The sequence below is a fragment of the Brachypodium distachyon genome, chromosome 1 (genome assembly GCF_000005505.3).
Source record: "Brachypodium distachyon strain Bd21 chromosome 1, Brachypodium_distachyon_v3.0, whole genome shotgun sequence".
NCBI classification, from domain to species: domain Eukaryota; kingdom Viridiplantae; phylum Streptophyta; class Magnoliopsida; order Poales; family Poaceae; genus Brachypodium; species Brachypodium distachyon.
Window position 1 is genome coordinate 15,726,718 of NC_016131.3, and position 26,629 is coordinate 15,753,346.

A 26,629-nucleotide genomic window follows, 5' to 3' on the forward strand; every position below is an offset into this window, starting at 1 on the left:
TCTTTAGAATCGATTAGATATGTCTTCTCGTATTTAAGACGGTACAATACAATACTCTGTGATTCCTAAGTACAAATCAAGAGAGGGTATCTCATAACCTTTTTTGTGTGAGAGGAACCGTATCCCATAACCAGACTCGTCTGCATCGGCCCAGCTGCGAGCCGCCCCCAGTGGACCGAACCCAACCCAACCAAGATCCAAGAACGCACCTCCCGTCTCTGTAACGAACCCCCCTCTCTATAAGCCCCGCACCCCTTCGCACTCTCCCGTGGTCTCCATCTCTCCCCCTCTCTTCACTCTCCCCAAACCCTCGGCTCGCCCGCGAGCGCGAGAGCCCGCCCCGAATTCCGAGACGAGGGGCTCGCCTCTACGCCGGAGAGATCAAACGCGCTCGGCCCCCCCTCGCCCCCTCCGGGCGGCGGCGCCAAGTCGTTCCCCTCCGGGCGGCCGTGATCCCCAAAACCCTAAGCCCTGGCGCGGTAGGGTTTGGGTCCGCAGCATCCGAGCCGGGTTCTGGGTTGGGTTGGGTCCGCCCGCCCGCCAGCCATGGCGCCCATCAACAGCTCCAACATGGAGCAGCACTCGCAGAAGCTCTACGAGCCCGACCTCCGTACGCACGCGACCTCTCCCCACCCCTCCCCCGTTTTCTGTTTTTCGGTTTACCGCCGCTGTGAATTTTGTAGCCTGAGCTCGCGATTTTGCTCGGGGGACGGGTCGGCTCTTGAGCATTTTTTTTGCGTCGGGGAAATTTCGGGACGTGCTCTGAGTTTCACCATTACTGGTTTCTGTTAGAATTATGTACTAATCTCATGTTCCGAATTCATGCCATACTGTGTGGAGTATAGCTTATGTTTTGCTAAGACGTTTAAAATATACTCCCTCCGTTCCTAAATACTTGTCGCTGTTTTAGTTCAAGTTTGCACTAAAACAGCGACAAGTATTTAGAAACGGAGGGAGTAATTCTCTTCCTCCCGGCATATTCATCTTTTCCTTGCACGCTTTTTTTTTCAGTCAGATTGTTGATCTTGTTTACCTGCCTAAATCTTTGCAATTCCCTTCAGGGTTTTTTCAGACCATGTTTAAATGTCTTTATTATTTCGTCCGTGTTTCGTGATATGTTGCCTCCAATGTACATATTTGTGTCAGATTTCCGTATCACATTTGGTGTGCTGACAGTACGTAGCTTTTTCATGTTTGTTTGTTAATCTAGCATTCATGATTTATCTTATATTCTACTGCTATGCAGCTGTGCAAGTCCGGCTGCAGTTTGCGATGGAAGTTCGGGACAGCCTGGAGATGACGCACACTCCAGACTACCTCAACTTCCTTCGTTGCTACTTCCGGTCGTTCTCAGCCATCTTGAGCACCTACACCACACCACAGGCTACTGAAAATGCCGAGCACAAGCTGCGGAATGTTGTGATCGAAATCCTCAACCGGCTTCCGCACAGTGAGGTGCTACGACCCTTTGTGCAGGACCTGCTCAAGCTCTCGCTCCGTGTGCTGACACAGGACAATGAGGAGAATGCCCTTCTTGCCATCCGTATTGTATTTGACCTTCTCCGAAATTTCCGCCCTACTGTTGAGGCGGAGGTGCAACCGTTTCTTGATTTTGTTGTTGCGATATACCGCAATTTTAAAAATACCGTCACCCATTTCTTCGATAACCCCAACGCCAGTGCCAATGTCATTGCTGCCGTGCCCAATCAGCATTTGGACCCCACTGCTGATGTCTCAGGCATGTTGGCAGTGCCAGGCGGTGGACAACTCAACCCAAGTGCACGGTCATTCAAGATAGTTACGGAGAGCCCTCTTGTGGTGATGTTTCTCTTTCAGCTGTATGCCAAGCTTGTGCAGACAAATATCCCATCTTTGCTGCCCCTCATGGTGACTGCAATCTCTGTCGAGGGGCCAGACAAGGTGCCACCACACCTGAAGACGCCTTTTGTTGAATTTAAGGGTGCACAAGTTAAGGTAGGGTGGAATTTGATAGAATCTCGTTACCTTGTCTGCGGAGGTCTTGATGAATTGATGGTTTGTGCTGCAGACATTGTCGTTCTTGACGTACCTGCTGAAAAGCAATGCAGATTACATAAAGCCATATGAGGGAAGCATATGCAGTAGTATTGTTAACTTGCTCGTTACATGCCCAGCGGACTCTGTTTCCATAAGAAAGGTAGGATTTGCATCTCTACCCCCCCTGTAGTTAGGTGTTTCATTATGGGTTGTTTTGAAATATATTTTTATCTATGGAATCTCAGGAGCTGCTAGTTGGGCTGAAGCAAGTTCTCAACACTGAATACAGGCGCGGGCTATTTCCCTTGATTGATACACTTCTTGATGAAAGGTACATAAATCATATTTTTATTTGTTGGCAATTGGTGTCTAGATACAGCTATTTTGTTTGATTTCAAATGTGAACTTACTCACTTAGTGGAATCTGATTCAGGGCTAATTTGTATCGAGGCATTACCCTTTGTTCCAGACAAATTTTGACACTTGATTTCTTGTATTCCAGGGTTTTGGTTGGCACAGGGCGAGTTTGTATCGAGACACTAAGACCACTTGCTTATACCCTTCTTGCAGAGTTGGTGCATTATGTACGAGGAGACCTTTCCCTTCCGCTGGTTGATCTCATTCCTTAACTCCCTAGCATATTGATCTTGTTAAGTTAAACTATTTTTTGTTTGTTTTATAATACTACAAATTTGGCGTTGCTCGATCTGAATTTTTGCAGTTCCATTGTTTAGATTCTAGGCAGAAAGCTACTTTGTTATTTGCTCGTTGTAAAAACCATCAATATAATCAAGACATGGCTTCAACAATTAGTTATTAGTTTCACTAGGTGTAAGATATTTCTTTTTCTAGTTGTGATACAGGTACTGTAATTTTCCTGATCGAGCGAAGATTATGCAAGTTACTATGAGAGCAAACTTTTGTTTTGTTCTACTATACTGATGACGTTGTTTTGGGGGATGTTTATACTAAAGTAGTAGTAACTTTGCTTTTGTGCAGTTGTCACGGATCATCTATTTGTTCTCTCGGAATATGCATGATTCTTCGTTAACTCTCGTAATTCACACGACATCTGCTCGTCTAATGCTTAATCTGGTATGCTTACTGTTCTCCCTTTTAGTATTAAAAATGGCATTTATGAAGGTTTTGAAATCATCCTGGCAGCCGGAGGCAGGCGCCCATGAGCTTTACCTATGCAAGCTGGACTTAGGTTGTTAGTTGGAAGGAGAGTAATGGTGGGGGATAGGAGGTATGGGGCAGGAAGAGAGAGACGCCACCACCACTGTGACATTTGTTCCACGATAGTGGAGTAGAAAACCTGGAATCCTTGGACCTAGAGCTCGAGCTCAATCATGACTTTGTTGGCCTCTAGTTGGTGTGGCGATGATATCAGGCCAGGATGGTTGCTTGCCTCGCTGCAGTTTTGTGTTGTGTGGTTGTGGATGTGCTGGGAGGGGAGATGAAATATATTTGAAAGAAACCCAAGGCTCTCTCTAATATGGTGTGCAGATGGGCCAAGCATTTCTTTTCCATTCCTTTTTTCTTTTTCTCCTCTCCTTTTTCAAATATTCCTGTCCTATGTTATATTACCTTTTATTTTACATTGGGTAAACTGGGAAGCTATTATGCTGCTAAATCTCGTAATTTCCTATCATATACTATGCTATATTTATATAATTTCTTGCTTTATGAGGTATTATTTTTCCATCATCTTACTCTTTTCTAAGAGATAATCAAATCAAATATTTATGAGAACACCTAACCCAGTACCGATATTTCTATATTACTTTACGTTAGACAAATTGGAAGCTAGAAGTCTTGGCGAAATCGTCATTTCTAAACTGCTATTTTTCCTGGTGCTGCTCTAGGTTGAGCCCATATATGAAAAAGGTGTTGACCAGCAAAGCATGGACGAAGCGCGAGTATTGTTGGTAAGAATTGTTAGTTTTTTCTGGTCCACAACAATTACTTACTTTTTCCTTAGCTATCACTTCTGTTTGCCAATCGTCAGGGGCGCATATTGGATGCATTTGTTGGAAAGTTTAGGACACTGAAGCACACGATTCCTCAGGTATGTTGGAAGTTTAGGACCTTTGCTCAATCCATTGGCACATGTTGTACACATGTGATGACATGGGTGGATAATTCAATAATTTAAACTGCAAAACCGCATTACGCTGATATGTTTATACTCCTCTAAAAGTATAAAATACTCAATTGGTGGCGGCGGTCTGCCACCCTCAGTCTGCGTCACCTGTTTATTTGACACAAATTATTGAAACGAGAACAAATGTAATTTATGTAATCTAAGATGATAGTATATCAATCTTTTTTTAAATGTATAGTATATTTTTTAATCCATAGCAACGCATGGGCATTACGCTAGTACAACATAAGCAACACATGGAGACTATTATAATCTTTTCCACAACAGGGCAAGTTCTGTCAAGCTGAATTCCTGTATGGTCTATGTATGGAATGGTATGTGATAGTTGGATGAACTTCTAATGCAAATGAGTGTCGGATCGCGTTGGTAGTCTAATCCCTCCAATTTACAGTACTCCCTCTGTCCAGGGTTATAAGGCCCACACGGAAATTTATGCCGAACTTTGACCAAAGATTACAGTGGTAATTCTAGGTTATTGTGGCACAAAAGAGATAGCGTTGGCTTCGTGTTGGAAAACTCTTTCTAATGGTATAACTTTCATATACATATTGAATATTATTTGTATAATTGTTGGTCAAAGTTTGGCACAGAATTCAACGCGGGCCTTATAAACCTGGACGGTTGTAGTAGGAAATTTACCATGTATAAGTGAAGTATATAGCTATATAGATTGCACAACTGAAAATTCATAGTATCAACATTGCAGTTTTATCCTTAAGAAATAAAGAACATAAGTGGAAATCTTTTTTTTTTAACTTCCATGGCCAGATTAAACGCAAGCCTTGGCACATTGCAATAAAGTAGTCATGCATAGTGTTATGAGTTCATCCCCCATTTTTACAATCGCTGCTAGGTGCCAGTCACTGGCATGAATCATGATGTGTATATCCTATCTTGCTGTCAATTTGAGACAATTTTTTATTTTGATGTAATTTTTTTTTTTTACTTTGGACTATAATGACATGAGGCACAAGCATTTAAATATGTCATGCAGTAAGAAAAACTTCCACATCAAAACATGAGCACTAACCTAGTAATATGCGTATCTCATGATCTATTTGAGCCATAGTACTTCAATATTTTTTCAAGATCTTAGCAAAATGTCTTGGCAAAATGTTTGTTAATAGATGTTTAAACAGAAAGACCAATGTTGCCTCATTTCCATTTATTGCGCTAGTTGTAACCTTACTTGTGTTTTCTCTAGTTGCTTGAAGATGGCGAGGAAGGGAAGGAACGTCCACATTTGAGAATGAAGCTCGAAGTCCCATTACAGGTGTGCCTTGTAATTTTTTTTTGGGTTACATGTAACACTTCTGTGATCAACATCATTGGCAGAAGTTAAATACATGTTATTTGACCTTCATTTAATTCAATTAGGTTGTTTAATCATAGAGTTGTTGAGCTCAAATTTCTCAAATAAGAAAAGACTTGTATTACTCAATCATTCTGCATATGTTGCACTCCATGCATTTAGCGAACTTCTTGCGGGAATGGTAGTGTCAAACATAAGGTGTGACATAAAGCTATTGTTTCATAGCTGTGACTGAGAACCACAGTGTTGCACGTGTTTTTGAAATTACCAGACATTAGAGTTGCTGGGTGCATGTATGTCTATTTTCTATTTATTTTCCCATTTTGCTCCTCTACGAGGGACATCCTCATGGGGGCCATGTGGTGACATTGCTATATAGACCTCACTGTTTTGATTGTGCGATCTGCACCAGAATTATCATTTAGTCCAATCAATACCTTCTCTGAAATATAAGATTCACTTCTTTGATAACACAACATTTCTGTACACTCTGGAAAAGTTGATACACAGAAAATAGATCTTATTGGTTGCACTCAATAATACGTAGTACTATCTTTTCTTTAACCCTGACAGTCCCAGTGCTAGGAATGTAAAACTTTAATGAATCTTTCCAAGATTCATCTTATGTTCATTATTGGTGACATGAGTAAGGAGGTTGCTTTTAGATAATAAACAATAATCCTGAGCATTTCATCTCTTGAAAACACTCAGATTGTAGTCCACTACAGTTCCAGCTGTTGATTCGTACACGGTTCATGCCAAGTGCTGAGTTTCAAAGATTTGTACTGCCAAATCATAGTACTTCTTTTCCATCTTACGCAGCTTGTCTTCTTCCACTCTGTTAAGCAAGTTCTCAGTTGCAAACCCTGCTTAGAAACCACACGTCATGGAACCTGTTTTGTTTTCATTGATGGTTTATTAAACTATTTTGATTTTTTTTGCAGACTGTACTGAATTTGCAACCACCGTTGGAGTTTGCGAAGGAGATCAATGATTACAAAAGTCTGATAAGGACACTCGTAATGGGTATGCATTATTTGTTGTTATACACTATATTCACACCATTCAAAGTGTCTAGACATATGAACTATCAATTTATTCTTAAACACACACCAGGAATGAAGACAATAATTTGGAGTATAACCCATGCTCATTGGCCACGCCCACAGGTATTATGGATTTTCTGAATTGCTGGATAGCAAGTTCAGCCATTTGTTATTTTCTTTGTGCTCTAATCCTATTATGTGTTATGCAGCAGCAAAACCAACAATCTTCTAGTTTGTCAGCTCAACCCTTCAGGGGACTACGAGAGGATGAGGTCCATACTCTGAACCTTTGTTCCCTCTTGGCTTGACTGAGCTGTTGCTAATTAACCTTGATTATCTATTCTAGGTGCGGAAGACTTCTGGTGTTCTAAAATCCGGGGTTCACTGTTTAGCCCTATTTAAGGAGAAAGATGAGGAGAGGGACATACTGCAATGTTTTTCACAAATGCTAGCTATAATGGAAGCTCGTGATATAATGGATATGTTTTCCTTTTGCATGCCGGACCTCTTCGAATGCATGATAACCAACAACCAGCTTTTACACATATTTTCCACCCTTCTGCAAGCTCCGAAGGTTCTCCGCCCTTTCACAGATGTTTTGATTAACTTCCTTGTTAGCTCGAAGCTTGATGCTCTGAAGCAACCAGATTCACCTGCAGCAAAGCTTGTGTTGCAACTCTTCCGCTTCTTATTTATTGCTGCAGCAAAGGCTCCAGAAAGTTGCGAACGCACTCTCCAGCCACATGTTCCAGTAATAATGGAAGTTTGCATGAAGAGTGCTACCGAAGTTGAAAAACCTCTTGGTTACATGCACCTTCTCCGTAGCATGTTCCGTGCATTGAACAGTGCTAAATTTGATTCATTGATGCGTGACCTTATTCCATCTCTTCAACCTTGCCTCAATATGTTGCTCTCGATGCTTGATGGGCCAACTAGTGAAGATATGCGGGACTTGATTCTGGAGCTTTGCCTGATATTACCTGCCCGTCTGAGTTCGTTGCTACCTCACATTCCTCGTTTGATGAAACCTCTTGTTCTTGCTCTGAAAGGGAGCGATGATCTTGTGAGCTTAGCTCTTTGTACACTTGAATTTTGGATTGATAGCCTTAACCCTGATTTTCTGGAACCTAGCATGGCCAGTTTAATGTCTGAGGTCATTCTTGCTTTGTGGTCTCACTTAAGGCCCCCTCCCTACAAATGGGGCACAAAGTCCTTGGAACTTTTAGGTAAGCTAGGGGGTCGAAACAGGCGATTTCTGAAGGAGCCCCTCGCACTTGAATGCAAGGAAAATCCAGAACATGGTCTTCGTTTAGTTCTGACTTTTGAGCCTGCCACGCCATTTTTAGTTCCTCTTGACAGATGCATACACCTTGCTGTTAGTGCTGTCATGCAAGGTACTGGTATGGAAGCGTACTACAGGAAACAGGCTCTTCATTTCATTCGAGTATGCTTGGATTCTTTGTTAAATCTGAGGGAAAATATACCTGGTGAGGGTGTGAGCCCTGGAGTTCTTGGGCATCTGCTTATTTCTTCATTGGATCCCTCAAGGCGTCGCAATGATGCTTCAGATATGAAGGTTGGTATACTATTGAAGATGACCCTCAAGACATCTTTCTTTTCTGTCATTTAGGATGCATGAGTAATCATCTTAAAATTCTGACCCTAAGATGCCCAAAAGTGTTTGACTCTACCATATGCAACTAATGTTGCTATAGCTGTTATAAATATTTTTTTAATTCGTTACATTTACAAATAATGCATGAGTAAGTTGTAGATGGAGAAAATAATGTAAATGTGTATACTGGCAACTGTATCAGTGTGCGAAGCAACAATAAAAGAGAATGGGTGAGGGTGTTGTTTAATCAGACCTTTATTATCTTATGGAATATGACATACTTATTTTTACATTCCCCATAGTTGTTACTGAAGTTGCGAAACTTTAGTCAGGGTCATTCTGACTTAGCATTCATTTGAACTTGTTTGATACATCTCCCACTTTGTAGATGATTGTGAGTTTGTGAAACTAGTATACAACTTCTATTTACCTGACTAACTTTCTTACTAAATGAAAATTTCTTTGCAGCTTCTGTTTACGTGATTAACTTATCTGTTAAATGAAAGCAATTATGGTAAACTCTTAATTATCGTATTGAATTAGTAATTTCCACTAAAATAACCTAAAGGAAGCCATCTTCAGTCTTTGAATTATAGGGGCCCTGATGATGCTGTTATCTCTTATACTTAAGGACCCTTGTAATGTTGCTAAGTAGGCACATGCCACTCTTGGATTCGGTTAAATATCTCGACTTTTGATTGGTACTAACTACAGCTAGGTGTTTAATCAGGGTAAGCGATCAGCAGTTCAGGTTGTTGATAAACTATTGTTTTGAGTCGCCATTTGGACTATTACATGTAGCTCCTTCGAGATGTTCTTTTTCTCAAACCTGTTGATCGCTTACCCCACAAGTTTTACTGAACCATGATCAAATCAAAATGATTTTATAAATCTTTGGTTATTTATTTTGGACTTGGAGCCAAAGGTTCTTTCTGGCCTATGCGCTCTAACCATCTTATGTTTTGGTTACTCAGTTGTTTCTTACTGATGCTTCCCTTATTTTTTTCATCTGTTCTGTAGGGAGATTTGGGTGTGAAGACAAAGACACAATTATTGGCAGAGAAATCTGTTTTCAAGGTTTTACTTGTAGCTATCATCGCTGCTAATGCTGACACCAGTCTCCAAGATGACAATGACTTCGTTGTTGATATATGTCGGCATTTTGCTATTCTTTTCCATGTTGATCCGTCATCCTCCAATCAATCTGGATTTGTGCAGTCTATGGGTCCAGCCCTCTCCTCTAGCAGCACTATGGGATCTAGATCAAGAAGCAACACATCATTTAATCTCCGTGAATTGGATCCATTAATATTTTTGGATGCATTAGTTGAAGTACTATCTAGTGAAAACCGCCAACATGCAAAAGCTGCCCTATCTGCTTTGAATACTTTTGCTGAAACACTAATCTTTCTTGCTCGAACGAAACACACGGGTGTGCTAAGGGGAGGTCCAAGCACTCCCATGCTAGTTTCTAGTCCATCTTTAAATCCTGTATACTCTCCTCCTCCAAGTGTGCGGGTTGCTGTATTTGAGGAACTATTGCCCCGCTTATTGCACTGTTGTTATGGTAGCACGTGGCAGGCTCAGATGGGTGGTGTGATAGGCCTTGGAGCGTTGGTTGGTAAAGTGTCTGTGGAGACCCTATGCATCTTTCAGGTCAGAGTTGTACGTGGACTTATATATGTTCTTAAGAGGCTTCCAGTGCATGCGAACAAAGAGCAGGAGGAGACAAACCATGTCCTAACACAAGTTTTACGGGTAGTAAACAATGCAGATGAAGCAAACAGTGAACCCCGCCGACAGAGTTTCCAGGGCGTTGTTGAGTTTCTTGCTTTTGAGTTGTTCAACCCGAACGCTTCAATTGTTGTGAGAAAGAATGTGCAGGCATGCTTATCACTGCTTGCAAGTAGGACTGGCAGTGAAGTCTCTGAGTTGCTCGAGCCTTTGTATCTACCGTTGCTTCAGCCTCTTATTTCACGATCCTTGCGTTCGAAGAACATTGAGCAACAGGTCCCATAGATCACTAACTGTTTACTCATCCAGACAAAACTTCTACGATACAAATTGATTGATTATTTTCCTTCTCTTTATGTCACAGGTGGGTACTGTTACAGCATTGAACTTCTGTCTAGCACTAAGACCACCTCTTCTGAAGTTGTCTCCCGAGCTTGTCAATTTTTTGCAAGAAGCACTGCAAATTGCGGAGGCTGATGAAACTGTATGGGTAACCAAGTTGATGAATGCAAAAATAGTTATGACATGGAACAAACTAAGAACTGCTTGCATTGAACTGCTCTGTACTGCGATGGCTTGGGGAGATCTGAAAGCTCCAAATCACAGCGACTTGCGAGCAAAGATTATCTCAATGTTTTTCAAGTCTCTTACATGCAGGACAACTGAGATTGTCAATGTTGCCAAAGAGGGACTTCGTCAGGTGATGTTTAAGTGCCCTTAAGTTTGTTATGTTGACGTTTTGACATGGAAATGCAGAATTTTCGTTAGCCTTTTGTTTGTTACTTTATTTTACATTACTAATATAACTTCTCCAAAATCAAAAAAATATTTTCTTGTGTGCTATGTTCTCACTCATAATTGGATTTATAGGTTGTTCAACAACAGAGAATGCCAAAAGATCTTCTACAGAGCAGCCTAAGGCCCATCTTAGTTAACTTAGCAAACACGAGGAGTCTCACCATGCCATTGCTGCAAGGATTGGCTCGTCTGCTCGAATTGCTGTCGAACTGGTTTAATGTAACTTTAGGTGCGAAGTTATTGGATCACCTGAAAAAATGGCTGGAACCAGAAAAGCTTGCACAGAGTCAAAAATCTTGGAAAGCTGGAGATGAACCAAAAATAGCTGCAGGTGACATTTTATACATCTTCCACATGTTCCGCCATGTTCGTTTTTCTCCAAGTAGGATATTGTCCGTGGAAATTGGAAATAATTGCACGTCACTCCTGATTTGTAAACTTTATTTATTACGCATGAATTGGTTATAAAGACTGCACTACTTTTTTTAGTTGTGACGTGGAAGGATTTAGAATATGTACATGAACCTAGTAAGGTATTGATGATTATTATCTTCATTGAGAAATGCTTGATTTGTTGAAAATAGTGACCCGATGTGAATCCGTCCTCATATTGTTCAGCAAACCATCTTTTGTTCTCATCTTAAATTTTTTCCTTTGTTTTGTAGTTGATCTGATCTTGTGTCTGATTTCCTGTTTTCTTTTCTTGGGCAGCTATGATTGAGCTTTTTCACCTTCTTCCCCCGGCGGCAAGCAAGTTCTTGGATGACCTTGTCACCTTGGTAATTGATTTGGAGAGGGCACTTCCTGAAGATCAATTTTATAGTGAAATCAACAGCCCTTATCGTGCTCCCCTCTCAAAGTTTTTGAACCGCTATGCTGTGGATGCTGTAGACTATTTTCTTGCTCGATTAAGCCATCCAAAGTATTTCAGAAGGTAGACACCTCACCAGACCATGTGTGCTTTTTGTTTATCAATGATATAATTGTTTGTGCAACAATGAGAATCTTCAAAAGCACCACTACCGCATTCTCGGGGTTTACTCTCACTTCAGTTTGTGTTATATAGCTACTACCGTACCATACTTGGGCAGATTGATTAGCCTGAAAGAACTTAGTCGACAGAATCCATGAGTCAAATTTTGGGTTATACTGGATTCATTTCTACATGCATTTTTTTAATGTATTCTGTCACTGTACAGTTTTTAAATATGTATGTTAATTTCCTTAGTTCAGAAGGAAACGCTAGCTATCCTGTATGGTGCACTGCACAGTTTTTTGCAATTTATAACATATCACCTAAATTAGCCAAGGACCAGATGGTTGAAATAAAATACACTGTTGGTGGAAAATTGCTTCTCCAAAGTCATCCTCTGATGTTTATTGTTTTTTCTCAAATTGGCACTAGAGTGTCCTGCTGAGGAGACAAAGGAAGGCGAAGGCATGAAGTGGAGATAGTGTTTGAGGGATCCTAATTTTGATAGATAAATCAAACAAACATAGCAAATACAGGATTAATTAGGTCCTTCCGTGGTGTTAATTACATGGCTTAATTGAAACTATTGCAGTCAAGACAACTAAAACGTAATTAGCAGTTTTGAGGAAAGTTCTGCTATTTTTACATTCGTAAGCCATAGTTGTTTGTTGCTTAAGGTTATTTGTATTTTAACATAATTCATAGTTCTGTTAGTAAAGTATAGATTACCAGACTTGCTTCTGGATTTGTGCAAAGCTTCTAATACTCTTAGATGGCAATTATGAACTTTGAAATCACCTCTCGCTCCTAGGATTAGCCTGTCCAAGAACTGATTATCTTTTCCTTTCTGAAAATTCAGGTTTATGTACATAATATGCTCTGATAGTGGGGAATTACGGGACGAGCTTGCAAAGTCACCTCAAAAGATACTTGCCAGCGCCTTTTCACAGTTTTATCCTCAAGCTGAAGCAACTGGTGCTCAACTACCTTCCTCAGGACCTGTTAATCAACAATTGGCGTTGGTGAAGGATGAAGGAACTGGCGCCACAACCGAGGGTTTTACTGGCCAATCTTCATCAAGCATGGTTACTGGTTCAGATAGTTATTTTAATGGATTAGAGCTTATCTCGACCCTTGTGAAATTGATGCCCGAGTGGCTCTGTAACAACCGGGTTGTCTTTGACACTTTGTTGCTTGCATGGAAATCACCTGCAAGAATTGCGCGCCTGCAGAATGAGCAAGATTTGAGTTTACCGCAGGTAGGTGTTTCCATTTTGTCCATTGACGCCTTTGTACACTGCTCATGTGCATATTCCAGTTTTTACGTTTCTTAATTTTATGTTTTGGGCATTACTTATCATTTGTTCCTTGTGGACTTCACTTCCTTCTGTTTGTGTACCAGACCAGATGATAGCTACCAAGTTGGAGACTTATTGATTCCTGTATTTTTCTTTCCATATATTAGTTACTTTAGTTTTGGCCTCTTTTTCTGCAGTAATTTAACTACTCCTTCCGATCCATATTAAGTGTCGAAATATTACATGTATCTAGACGCTTTTTAGGCATAGATACATCCATATTTAGGCAAATTTGAGACAACTAATATGGATTGGTGGGAGTAGCACGTTCAATTTCTGGCGCATGAAACAAATTTTTCGGTTATGTTGCGCAAACTCTTGGTAATTTTGTCCTCCACCTCCACATATGTTTTTGTGTTGTACACCCACCGTTCACAAATATAAGATGTTCTAGCTTTGTCCTAAGTTAGAACTTTTTAAAGCTTGACCAAGTTTATTAAAAAATCTACCAACATCTACAACACTAAATTAGTTCTATTAAATGCGTCATGATATATATTTTCATAGTATACTTATTTGATATTATGGCTATTACTTCCTCCGTCCAACAAAGGATGTCTCAACTTTGACTAAATTTTAATGCATCTATATACTAAATCATGTAGATACATCCAAATTTTGACAAACTTGAGACATCTTTTGTTGGAAGGAGGGAGTAGTATATTTTTCTATAAACTTGGTCAAACTTTAAGAAGTTTGACTGAGGGCAAGGCTAGAACATCTTACGTTGAGGAACAGAGGTATTATTATTATATCCTTTCTAAACGCTACTTCTGCATGTAGTAGTTTGACAATCCTAAGCAATCAGTACTAGCACTTGGAATATCACTGGTTTGTTCATTATCTGAAAATACTCTTCCACTGGGTGCTTGTTCAATCCTATGCTCCTACTTTCTCGTAATCGAAGTTTGATAGTTGAGTTTCTGTTAACAAGACACACCCATGATGTGCGTTTTATCCTTTGCAATTTATCACATTGCCGTGTTAAATAGTTTGAATTACTTTGGGTACTGAACATATTGATATTTTCCATATTGTACTTCTCTTTCTCTACTATCCAGATCATGTTATTTTGAATAATCTCACTTTCTGATCAGGTGATGGAAAGCAAACGGCTCATAAAATGCTTCCTGAATTACCTAAGGCATGATCGTACTGAAGTTGGTGCACTCTTTGATATGCTATCAATATTCTTGTACCGAAGCCGAATAGATTATAGCTTCCTTAAGGAATTTTATGTCATAGAGGTAACACAATTTCCTGTTTCTGTTTTGCGGAAGTTGTTTTCGTGTACATTTTTAGTGCTTTCTGTTTCTCATCACGTTTACATGTTGCATTTAGGTTGCTGAAGGATATGCTCCAAATTTGAAGAAAACTATTCTAAGCCACTTTCTGAACATATTCCAACTAAAACAGTATGGGCAAGATCATTTGGTTGTCGCTATGCAGATACTTATCCTTCCAATGCTTGCTCATTCTTTCCAAAATGAACAAAGTTGGGAAGTAGTTGATGCTTCTATGATTAAAATTATTGTCGACAAGCTTCTTGATCCTCCAGAAGAGGTGAACTTAATCCTCTCTATCTTAAAACGTGCCAAGCCTTTTTTCCTTCATGACAGTAATGGGGTTTTCTTCTTTTCTCTAGGTCAGTGCTGAATATGATGAGCCTTTAAGAATAGAACTTCTTCAGCTTGCGACTTTACTTCTGAAGTATCTTCAGAATGACCTTGTTCACCATCGCAAGGAACTAATAAAGTTCGGCTGGAATCATCTTAAACGTGAAGATAATTCCAGCAAACAGTGGGCCTTCGTAAATGTTTGCCATTTCTTAGAGGCATATCAAGCCCCTGAAAAGATAATTCTACAGGTAGGTTGACATTAATTTCTCCTGTAATAATTGAGCACTGCTACCTGCTTATTATACCGAGCAAGTCAGCCTGACATTAATTTTCTCAGGTGTTTATTGCTCTATTACGGACATGTCAGCCAGAAAATAAATTGCTAGTGAAGCAAGCTCTCGATATCCTCATGCCTGCTCTTCCTAGAAGACTCCCTCCCGGGGATACTCGCATGCCAATTTGGATCAGATACACGAAGAAAATCCTCGTGGAGGAAGGCCATTCTATACCCAATATGATTCACATATTCCAGCTTATTGTTCGTCATGCAGAACTTTTCTATAGTTGCAGAGCTCATTTTGTTCCTCAAATGGTCAACTCTCTTAGTCGTCTTGGGTTACCATACAACACAACTGGAGAAAACCGACGTCTTGCAATTGAACTTGCTGGATTGGTAGTGGCATGGGAACGACAGAGACAAAGTGAGAAAGTTATGCAGGAAAGTGAGAGCCAAACTCAGATTGTTGATATGCTTAGCCCTGCTGTTATTGGTGGTGATCCAAAGCGCTCTTCAGATGTTCCCATGTTCGCTGATGATTTGACTAAGAGGGTGAAGGTTGAACCAGGCTTACAACCTCTCTGTGTCATGTCACCTGGTGGGGCATCCATACCTAATATTGAAACACCAGGATCTTCTGGGCAACCAGACGAGGAATATAAACCTAATGCTGCAATGGAGGAGATGATAATTACTTTCCTTATAAGGGTAATTATCTTTTTTGTATTTTAACATTTTATACTTTAAACAATGCGCTGCATCGGGCTCCTTCAGTATATTATCTATTTAAAATGGTAATAAATGCATACATAATATTATTGAGGTAAACCATAGATATCCCATTTCAACGGAGATATAACAACTAGACACCTTATGCTTTCTCTCCTTAAATGAGAAATCACAATTCCGCATTTGGATTGTGTTGGTGAACTGTTAAGGTATTTGTATTGGCTGGTTCATTGCTCTTGTGTCATATAATGCTCTTTATGGAGCTACCAATTTTTGCCACCTCACTATTCTCCTGAACAATCAGCATGTCCACTGTTACATTTTGTGTTTGTTTTGAAGTAGTGGATACTCAATACTCATATAGATTTGATTATTGGGATTTGGGAGAACAGGTGTCACTGGTTATTGAACCTAAGGAGAAGGAATCTAGTTCATTGTACAAGCAAGCTCTTGATCTACTGACACAAGCTTTGGAGGTCTGGCCAAGTGTCAATGTTAAATACAACTATCTCGAGAAGTTGCTTGGTAATTTGACACCCTCCCAGTCCAAGGATCCTGCAACAGCCCTTGCACAGGGTCTTGATGTTATGAACAAAGTCTTGGAAAAACAACCCCGTCTATTCATCCGGAATAATATCAATCATATTTCTCAAGTATGTTACTTCAGAACCCCCTCTTCTCTTGACAAGATCTTCATTAGGTTCCTATTTGTGATGGGATCAAGACATTTATATCTGATATGTTCTGTGAATTCGTATGATTAGATATTGGAACCTTGCTTCAATAACAAAATGCTGGATGCTGGAAAGTCTCTTTGTTCCTTGCTAAAGATGGTATTCAGTGCTTTTCCACTCGAAGCAGCTACGACACCGCATGAGATAAAATTGTTGTATCAAAGAGTTCAAGATCTTATCCTGAAGCATCTTGGTGCTGTGACAACTCCCACTCCCTCACAGGTGTCGGTTGAACTTAGCAATGCTAACTCTATAATAAGCTTTGCACTGTTCGTCCTCAATGCACTTGCAGAAGTACAAAAGAATTTCATTGATCCTTTTGTCGGGTTGCTTCTCCGTGTCCTGCAACGTCTTGCACGTGACATGGGATCTTCTGCTGGCAGCAATGCCCGACAAGTATGTTGACATGCATTTTGTTATGTTCTTTTTCTTCTATATGGCTGCATCAACAAACCTCAGCATCATTGATTAATTCTAATGAGTGAACTGAATTTAACACTAGGGTGAAACACAGGTCATATTAACTTTGTTGCTCTGCCATTGGTCAGTTCTATTGTCAGTCTCAGGCTCTCAGCTTCCACTTGTTCTGTTTTCATGCTTTTGGATTGTGTTTTTCAAGTGCTCGCTACTTTGTTAGAGTTACCCATTTAAATACCAAACCTAGTTTTTGTTATTATTATTTAACTATGTTATTTTCCCATTTGGTGCGTAAATTTTCTTATAAGACTCAATAAATACCATCGTCTATTACCTCGGCCATTGACATTGCAATACTTTTAGGGACAGAGGCCTGAAACAGATTCAGCTGTTAGTTCGCGTCCTGCTGCGGATTCCACTGTCATATCTAACTTGAAGACTGTCCTAAAGCTCATCAGTGAGAGGGTTATGGCCACTTCTGAGTACAGACGAAGTATGGGACAAATACTACAAACACTTCTTACAGAGAGAGGCACTGATTCGAGTGTTCTTCTATGCATACTTGACATGATAAAAGCCTGGGTTGAAGATGACTACAGACTTGCTTCATCTGCTGGCTCCGTTAGTTCGCTTAACTCAAAGGATATATTAACCTATCTTCAAAAGTTATCATTAGTTGACAGGAAAAGCTTCCCATCGTCTGCGCAAGAAGAATGGGACGCAAAATATCTGCAGCTTCTGTATTCACTTTGTGGTGATTCGACCAAGTAAGAACATCACTACAGAGCGAGAGAGTATTTATTACTATTTTGGTCTCCTTTTTATGTTTTATATTCCTGCAGATATGCATTGTCTTCCAGGCAAGAGTATTTTCATAAGGTTGAGAGACAACACATGCTTGGACTTAGGGCCAAAGATCCAGAAATGAGGAAGCGATTCTTCAAGCTTTACAATGACTATGTGGGGAAGACATTATTTGCTAGACTGCAGTTTGTAATACATGGCCAGGACTGGGAATCAGTGAGTGATGTTTTCTGGTTAAAGCAAGGGTTGGATCTCATTTTAGCTATACTAGTTGAAAATGAACCGATTACACTAGCCCCAAATTCTGCTCGACTTCCCCCACTAACAATAGCGGGTCCAGTTCCAGATCGCATTGTCATGCCACAGCAGGTTCCTGATGCTCATGAAAGCTTGGATAGCAACTCCCTGACATTTGATTCTCTTACGACGAGACATTCTCAATTCTTAAATGAAGCCAGCAAGCGTGTGGTAAATGCCTGCACTCTAAACTACATGGTGCTAGGATCTGGATTTGGCTTTGTGTTTATTTTGCTTTTATTTCTGACTGTTACAGTTTTGTTCGTATTTTTGCCAGTTTCTCTGGCAATCCATGTGTTGAACTAAATTCATTTTGATTCATAATTATGCAGGTGGCAGATGTCATGGCTCCGTTGAAGGAACTTGCATTTGCTGATCCCAATGTTGCATACCATTTGTGGGTTCTTGTCTTCCCAATTGTTTGGGTCACCTTACAAAAAGACGAACAAGTTCAGTTAGCCAAGCCAATAATTGCACTTTTATCGAAAGACTACCATAAGAGGCAGCAGGGATGCAGGCCTAATGTAGCCCAAGCACTTCTTGAAGGTCTTCACTTGAGCCACCCTCAACCACGCATGCCTAGCGAGCTTATCAAATATATTGGAAAAACATGCAATGCGTGGCATACTTCAATTGCATTACTGGAAAGTCATATGATGCTTATGAATGAGGCCAAATGCTCCGAGTCATTGGCTGAGTTGTATAGGCATCTTAACGAAGATGACATGAGGTATGGATTGTGGAAGAGGAGATCAATCACTGCAGAAACTAGAGCTGGGCTATCACTTGTCCAGCATGGATACTGGCAACAGGCGCAAAACCTCTTTTACCAGGCAATGATAAAAGCAACTCAGGGTACATACAATAACACTGTCCCAAAGGCTGAAATGTGTCTTTGGGAAGAACAGTGGTTGTCTTGTGCGACTCAATTAGGTCAGTGGGAAGTTTTGTCTGATTTCGGAAAAGGCGTGGAGAATTATGAAATTCTTTTAGACTGTCTCTGGAAGGTACCTGACTGGACATATATGAAGGAGAATGTCATTCCGAAAGCTCAAGTAGAAGAGACACCAAAGTTACGTCTGATTCAAGCATTTTTCACTCTTCATGACAAAGGTAGTAATGGTGTTGGAGAGGCTGAGAACCTTGTCAGCAAAGGTGTTGAACTTGCACTAGAACAGTGGTGGCAGCTACCTGAAATGTCTGTTCAGTCCCGAATGCCTCTGCTGCAGCAGTTTCAGCAGTTGGTTGAAGTGAAAGAATCCTCTAAAATACTTCTTGACATTGCAAATGGGAACAAACCAGCTTCAGGGAATTCTGGTGCCAATTCAAATCACCAGAATTCATTTGCTGATCTCAAGGATATCCTTGAGACATGGAGACTTCGGACTCCTAATGATTGGGACAATACGACTATTTGGTATGACCTGCTGCAATGGAGGAATGAAATGTACAATTCAGTAATAGATGCATTCAAGGATTTTGGCCAAACAAATCCTCAACTTCATCATCTTGGTTACCGGGACAAGGCTTGGAATGTGAACAAGCTCGCTCACATTACTCGCAAGCATGGTCTTCCTGATGTTTGTGTTACTATACTTGATAAGATGTATGGGCATGCTACCATGGAAGTCCAGGTCTGTGTACCATGACAATTTTAGTAATGCACACTTCCTCCAGTGTCTTTCTTATTTTACTAATTTATTTTGTGATCTGATTGTAGGAAGCATTTGTGAAGATATGTGAACAAGCTAAGGCATACTTAGATATGAAAGGTGAACTAGTCAGTGGTCTTAACTTGATCAATAATACTAATTTGGAATTTTTTCCTGTGAAAAACAAAGCAGAAATATTTCGTCTCAGAGGTGACTTTATGTTAAAAATGAACGAGTGTGAGAATGCAAATGCTGCCTATTCAAATGCAATAACCCTTTTTAAGCATTTGCCAAAAGGGTGGATTAGCTGGGGAAATTATTGTGACATGGTATGGCTATGATCCTCTATGTTGTTAACAATACCACTCCTGTTCCCGCGTTTTTTTACTAATTATGAATTGTTTTTTGTTTTACAGATTTTCAAAGAAACCAATGAAGAGGTTTGGCTTGAGTATGCTGCAAGTTGCTTTTTCCAAGGTGTGAAATATGGAGTTTCGAACTCAAGGAGCCATCTAGCTCGAATTCTCTATCTTCTAAGCTTTGATACACAAAATGAACCAGTGGGAAGGGCCTTAGATAAATATCTTGAGCAACTGCCCCATTGGGTTTGGCTTTCATGGATCCCTCAATTATTGCTGTCATTACAGAGAAGTGAAGCTCAACACTGCAAATTGGTTTTGCTTAAGATCGCTCAAGTTTATCCACAGGTAAAATCAATACAAATTTTTGTTACTTTTCTTCTTGAACTTCACAAATGCATATTATTGTCCCTGGATGTGCACATCTAAAAGTTGTTTATGCAGGCCTTGTATTATTGGCTTCGTACATACTTGATGGAGCGGCGTGATGTTGCTACCAAAACTGAAATGGGAAGAAATATGTTAGCTCAGCAGCGTATGCAGCAAGCTATGTTGGCGAACACTGCTGCTAATAACTTATCTGAAGTGAATGCAAGGGCATCTAATCATGTGGGCAATAATCTGACTTCTGACAACCAGGTTCATCAGGCCACCCAATCAGGTGGTGCTGCAGGTTCACATGAGGGGGGCAACCTCCAAGGACAAGAGTTGGACAGGTCTGTTGTTGAAGGTAGTACGAGTTCTGGCCATGATCAAGCTCATCAGAGTTCAACAGGTGCAGAGGGTTCACAAAGTGCACAAAGACGTAACAGTGGACTTGGTTGGGCAACTTCTGCAGCAAGTGCATTTGATGCTGCAAAGGATATAATGGAGGCTCTTAGGAGCAAGCATACCAATCTAGCCAACGAACTCGAGGTAAGAAATAACAATATAGTTTATATTATGGTTGGGTATTATAGTAATGTGAAGTAAAGGTTTTCACATTGGTGTACATATCTCAGTAGTGTGGGTAGATGGTCAGATATTATTGCTAAACCATAAGCTTTCTATGTTAGTATAGAATATAGTTTTGGCTGTTTGCGTATTTTCAGGAAATATGTTAAGGAAAGCTACCCTTCGAAAGGGACAGAGTGCTGTGGCTTGTATGTACATTAGTTCTTCTGTTTATGAACTATTATTACCATAGAGAGCTTCGAAAAGTTGCATCAGGATTGAGGATCACTGCTAAGAGCATCTCCAGCAGGTTCCATAAAACTGGTTCCCAAAAGCCAGTTTTTAGGGATTGGAGAGAAGAGATTGAGAAAAAAAATTGCCTCTCCTCCAGCTGATTCCCTAAACTCCATCCTATTTCCTTTCATACATCACAATGACACCTGGGACCCACCCGTCAGTGACACAACTCTACTTTCCTTCCTTTCTCATCATCCTCCCGTCTCCTTCCTCCCAAATCCCGATCTCCTACTGCTACCGACGCCTGCTCGCCTGTGTCACCAGCTTGCCTGCATCCGCCCGCCCGCGCTTGCCGCACCTACCGAGTCTGCCAACGAGGCCCACATGGCGTCCACAGGCGTGCAGAGGACGAGGAGGTGGTGGCGTTCCTCCTCGCCGCCTCGCCTGTGCCCGCAGCTGCTGCTCCCTTCCTTTGTCGCCGTGCACGCCGCTCCCTCCTCTGCCGCGTGGCGTGCGCTGCTACTGCACTTCTGGCGGAAAGCCCTCGACGCGGCAGAGTTATCAATTGACTGCCAAACAGAGAAATTGGAGGCGGCTGCCGGGCGAGGTTCGGGGATGAAATCAAGGGGTCTCAGGCCAAATTGAGTCCGGGAATGGGGTTGGGGTGATCAATGAGTCCGGCGGGGGCCAGAGTTGGCCGGCGGCGACGGGTCGTGAAATTTCAGAGTCGTTTTAGTTTATTTCGCGCGCAAGTTTATTTAGTTTTAGGGAATGGGGTGCTGGTTCCCTAGATTTGGGGATGAGGAGAGAATTTAGGGTATTCCCTAAAAAAAATAGCGATTGGGAATGGGATAGAGAACCTGTTGGAGATTTATTTTTGTAACTTCTAGCGAATGGTAGCAGTTTTTAGGGATTGGGCACCATTATAGGGAACCTGCTAGTGAAACTTTGATGTTGTGCACACCTGTTACTAATGCTATCTTCTTCGATGAATCAAATGTTATTTCACTGCTTGTTTCAGCTTTTACTTTCGGAAATTGGATCACGGTTTGTTACTCTTCCTGAAGAGAGACTTCTTGCTGTGGTTAATGCACTACTTCATCGTTGTTATAAGTATCCAACTGCGACCACAGGCGAGGTTCCACAATCTCTCAAGAAGGAGCTTTCTGGTGTATGTAGAGCTTGCTTTTCACAAGATGCTGTTAACAAGCATGTTGATTTTGTCAAGGAGTACAAGCATGATTTTGAACGTGACCTTGACCCAGAGAGTGCTAATACATTTCCATCAACCCTTGCTGAACTTACTGAGAGATTGAAGCACTGGAAGAATATTCTGCAGAGTAATGTTGAGGACAGGTTCCCTGCTGTATTAAAGCTAGAAGAAGAAAGTAAAATACTTAGAGATTTTCATGTTGTTGATGTAGAACTCCCAGGGCAGTATTTTTCAGATCAGGTTGGTCATGATTATCACTTTGTATTCATTGTACCGAATTATATCACGATATCACTGATATGTCGCACATTCTTTTGAAAGTATTATGCTGCTCCTCAGTTCTTGACCGTAAATGTTTGTATTGTATTGACTTTCCATTGCTTTTGCAGGAGGTTGCGCCTGACCACACTGTCAAGTTGGACAGAGTTGGACCTGACATACCAATTGTCCGGAGGCATGGTAGTAGCTTTCGACGCCTGACACTTATTGGTTCTGATGGTTCACAGCGTCATTTTATTGTCCAGACATCATTAACTCCAAATGCTCGGAGTGATGAAAGAATGCTGCAGCTGTTCCGTGTACTAAACAAAATGTTTGACAAGCACAAGGAATCTAGACGTCGCCATTTAGCTATCCATACCCCGATCATTATCCCTGTTTGGTCACAGGTCAAGTAATATCCCCCTTATTCTTTACCTGATAATAATCGGTTGTCCTGAGGTTTTAGGTTTTAAGGCAAAATAATGTACTTGTCTTGACATTGCGATTGTTATTTTTCAGGTTCGGATGGTGGAGGATGATTTGATGTACAGCACATTCCTTGAGGTTTATGAAATAAATTGTGCACGACATAACAGAGAAGCTGATTCACCTATAACAATTTTCAAAGAGCAGCTAAATCAAGCCATCTCAGGGCAGTTCTCTCCTGAACAAGTGGTGGAACTGCGTTTGCAAGCATACAGTGAAATTACTAAAAATATTGTAAATGATAATATCTTCTCGGGGTACATGCACAAGATTCTGCCAACTGGCAACCACCTCTGGACTTTCAAGAAACAGTTTGCGATCCAAGTGGCTCTGTCCTGCTTCATGTCATACATGTTGCAGATTGGTGGCAGGGCTCCTAACAAAATTCTGTTTGCTAAAAATACCGGGAAGATCTTCCAGACTGACTTCCATCCAGGTATTTTTCTTGATGATCAATTATCTTTTTCGTTTACGAGGGACCATTCAGTTTTGGTAACAAGGCATGTTGGATTTTACGTTTACTCACATTTTTTCTTTGTAGCTTATGATCCAAATGGAATGATCGAGTTCAGCGAGTTTGTTCCATTTAGGCTGACACGCAACATGCAAGCTTTCTTCTCAAATTTCGGTGTCGAAGGTCTCATTGTTTCTGCCATGTGTTCTGCTGCCCAGTCTGTGGTTTCACCTAAAGTGAGTATTCCAACTCCGCATGCTTGTAGGATATTCTCTTTCTGATGACGCGATCTTATTCTGGTACTAATTGTCCTTGAATATTTACTATAGGGTGCATCTGTTTAGTGTTCATTCACTAGTACTTGTGTAGTTGCAATGCACATCCTGACTCATGCAAAAGAAAATCCTACATTAGAGGCTTTCCAAATGATGATATTAATTGCAAATTTATAGGATTAATTGACAACTACCTTGGAGGTTTCCATAAGTGATACTACCTCCGTTCCATAATTCTTGTCGAAATCTTACATGTATCTAGACACTTTTTAGGAATAGATACATCCATTTTTGATCAAATTTGAGACAAGAATTATGGAACGGAGGGAGTAACTGATTGGAGACTTTCGAAATTATTCACTAGTGTTGCAGCATGGTCGTTTTCATTTTGACAGTTTGATTGCTAGGATCCTCCAGATCCGCTATGAATCGGGCTTTTTATATTAGTAGAGATGTGCCACATATTTACACTGCTGCGTTATGATTTTCAGCAAAGCCAACACATCTGGCATCATTTGGCTATGTTTTTCCGTGATGAACTGTTATCTTGGTCATGGAGAAGGCCGCTTGGAATTCCTTCTGTTCCCGCTGCTGGAATGATCAACCCATTGGATTTCCAGCAGAAGGTGATAAACAATGTGGAACACGTCGTCAATCGTATCAAATCAATATCACCTCATTATCTTGCTGATGAGGTATGCAATTTCTTCTAAGATGTTTATGAGTGTATTTTAAGAAGAAATATCCGTTTGCTTCCTTATCTGTGTGGATTCGCTCAGCCAACCAACCAGCCACCTCTTATGGTGATGTGTCATCACCAGAGATGATTGTTTCTTTTATTCGAAATGAAGAAGACGAATTCCATTTTTGGCTTATAGATACTCTCTCCGTCCCATATTAAGTGACGAAATATTACATGTATCTAGACACTTTTTCGGTGTAGATACATCCATATTTGGTCAAACTTGAGTCACTTAATATGGGACGGAGGGAGTATGGGAGATTTCAGTATGTTGACGCTACAGTTGTTTGATGAAGTTATAGATATTTCACATGATATAATATTGCTCTGATTGGACGATACTAACTTCCCCGAATCACACCTTTTAAATTTGGTTCTAAGATGCTAGCATACTCTTCCCTGGCACTAGCCACACCAGAAAACAAATTTGGCACAAGTTTTCAGTTTTTGTGTTTATATACTACTCTCTCGCCTGATCTATATAATTCTGAAGGCATTTAAGTTGTGCTATCTCTGATCACTCTTGGTATTTCAGGAGGAGAACACCACAGAGCCACCTCAGTCTGTCCAAAGAGGCGTTACAGATCTGGTGGAAGCGGCATTATCTTCCAGGAACTTGTGCATGATGGATCCGACGTGGCACCCGTGGTTCTGAGAACTAGCTCATCCACCTTTTGTAGCCTGACGAGCAACTGGACTGCTCTTAGTTGGTCTCTTGTAAATATAGCCTTTTATTTAGTAGTACCAGTGAGCATGTATCGTGTAGATAAGGCACCAAACCGCGGACATTTCAGATATGTTTACTGTTATTGACGCAGTCTGATTTCGTTAATTTAACTGGTTAAGATGACCGGAGAGGCGAAACCGTTCCTGTGGGAAGCCAAACTGAGACAGAAAGCAGATCCAGTAATTTATTTCTTATTATACCATTCATTTTTCGCATGAGTAGGTACTGAGCTCTTCTGTTTATATCTGCTTTATCGAGACAGTTACTTCAGATTCAGACTGTTACAAAGTAAAAGTAAAGAGATCCGGTAAAGAAAAGGTAAAGAAATTAACTCGAACCTCTCGTAGGAGCGGCGTTTATGCACGGTGGCTGGCGCTGGAGCATAGCCCTTTCTTTGTTTTTAATGGTATCGGTGATGTTGAGCTGTCACTGCGTCGGTCCTGTACAAACCAAACCGTGCAAACGCAGCTGCGTTTCTTTATTTTTCTGCGCCTTTGCGTGTTTAATTTGTGCCATGCACCGACCATGTGGAAGCACACCGACACCGACAGTGTTAGTTAGCGATCGGAGTGCGACCTTTTTCATTTTCTTTGACTGTAATCAGAGAGCAAGCTTAACTAACCGGAAAATCAGTGTTGGGTGGATCTTCATTTTCTTTGACCGGATTGCGAAATCTTGGAAAATTGTCTGTGTTTGTAACACATCTGATATTCCTGATTTGTTCACCATTTTCTCCGGGAAGATTATTCTCGGCTCGTAGAGGGTAAGAGCGTCCGCCTTTTTTCCGAGTTCCATAGTGTTGTTACGGACATCACGGCGAGCAAGCTAAACTTGGTCAAGAACCTGACGATGCAGGATAGGCTGAGGCATAAGGTCTCATCTGCCAACGTGGCGCGTTCAAGAGGAGATTAGGAGAACCTGGAGGGGATGTCGTACCTCAAGGGGATGATGTTGGAGGGCTTGTGGCGGCACCCTTCGGACATACGTGTTGCCCCATGCAGGCGAGGAGTAGACGGCATTGGACAAGTAACTCGAAACGTGAATGAACTTCTCGGTAAGTGACGATGGGGATGGACAAGGACCGAAGACAACAAGGAGGAAGGGCGTGGACCTCACCGGCTGCAAAGGCTGCAAGGAGCAAGATAGATGATGCTCTTCAGCACTGACAGGAGGGTCTTTCCCACATGTCACTCGTGATATTGCACCTTAAGTATTTCCTGGCCAAACTCATCAAGGACTTCTGGTGGTGGGAGATGGATGGCTCATGAGGCAGCCGGTCAAGGCAAGGCCCATGCCGAAGCGACCAAAAAAGTCATCCGTTGTGGTCATAGTAGCGGAGACAACTAAAAGGAACAGACAATTTGGAGGTGTTTCATGGAGCGTGGGGCAAGAGA

The 26,629-nt window shown here is 41.1% G+C and overlaps 1 protein-coding gene across 3 annotated transcripts; it reads left to right on the forward strand.

The window, feature by feature from the left end:
* The first annotated feature begins 273 nt into the window (after positions 1 to 273).
* On the forward strand, positions 274 to 25,450 carry LOC100839256 (transcription-associated protein 1). 3 transcript variants are annotated; one of them, XM_003559836.4, is made up of 36 exons: positions 274 to 610; positions 1,247 to 1,974; positions 2,048 to 2,176; positions 2,262 to 2,347; positions 2,519 to 2,627; positions 3,016 to 3,111; positions 3,885 to 3,947; positions 4,028 to 4,087; positions 5,388 to 5,456; positions 6,440 to 6,521; positions 6,612 to 6,664; positions 6,751 to 6,813; positions 6,888 to 8,117; positions 9,177 to 10,166; positions 10,255 to 10,590; positions 10,761 to 11,019; positions 11,400 to 11,622; positions 12,521 to 12,920; positions 14,117 to 14,266; positions 14,361 to 14,582; positions 14,665 to 14,886; positions 14,976 to 15,623; positions 16,037 to 16,297; positions 16,409 to 16,774; positions 17,159 to 17,562; positions 17,638 to 18,067; positions 18,229 to 19,530; positions 19,617 to 19,877; positions 19,965 to 20,255; positions 20,352 to 20,822; positions 22,099 to 22,530; positions 22,680 to 22,958; positions 23,071 to 23,473; positions 23,579 to 23,727; positions 24,258 to 24,461; positions 25,044 to 25,450. In XM_003559836.4, the coding sequence occupies exons 1-36, from the start codon at positions 547 to 549 to the stop codon at positions 25,161 to 25,163; spliced, it is 11,655 nt and encodes a 3,884-aa protein (XP_003559884.1). In that variant the 5' UTR covers positions 274 to 546; the 3' UTR covers positions 25,164 to 25,450. The 3 variants fall into 3 exon arrangements, with proteins under 3 accessions (XP_003559884.1, XP_014752146.1, XP_010234736.1); XM_014896660.2 differs by having other exon boundaries at positions 17,165 to 17,562; positions 25,044 to 25,429; XM_010236434.3 differs by having other exon boundaries at positions 6,754 to 6,813; positions 25,044 to 25,429.
* Positions 25,451 to 26,629: the final 1,179 nt, after the last annotated feature.

What these genes read in the sequence shown, in the direction of transcription:
- LOC100839256 (XM_003559836.4), top strand. Translation starts at nt 547, where the DNA reads ATGGCGCCCATCAACAGCTCCAACATGGAGCAGCACTCGCAGAAGCTC. An exon ending in ATGATGCTTCAGATATGAAG is followed by an intron (nt 8,118 to 9,176) that starts GTTGGTATACTA and finishes TCTGTTCTGTAG; the next exon opens with GGAGATTTGGGTGTGAAGAC. An exon ending in CTGAAAAGATAATTCTACAG is followed by an intron (nt 14,887 to 14,975) that starts GTAGGTTGACAT and finishes TAATTTTCTCAG; the next exon opens with GTGTTTATTGCTCTATTACG.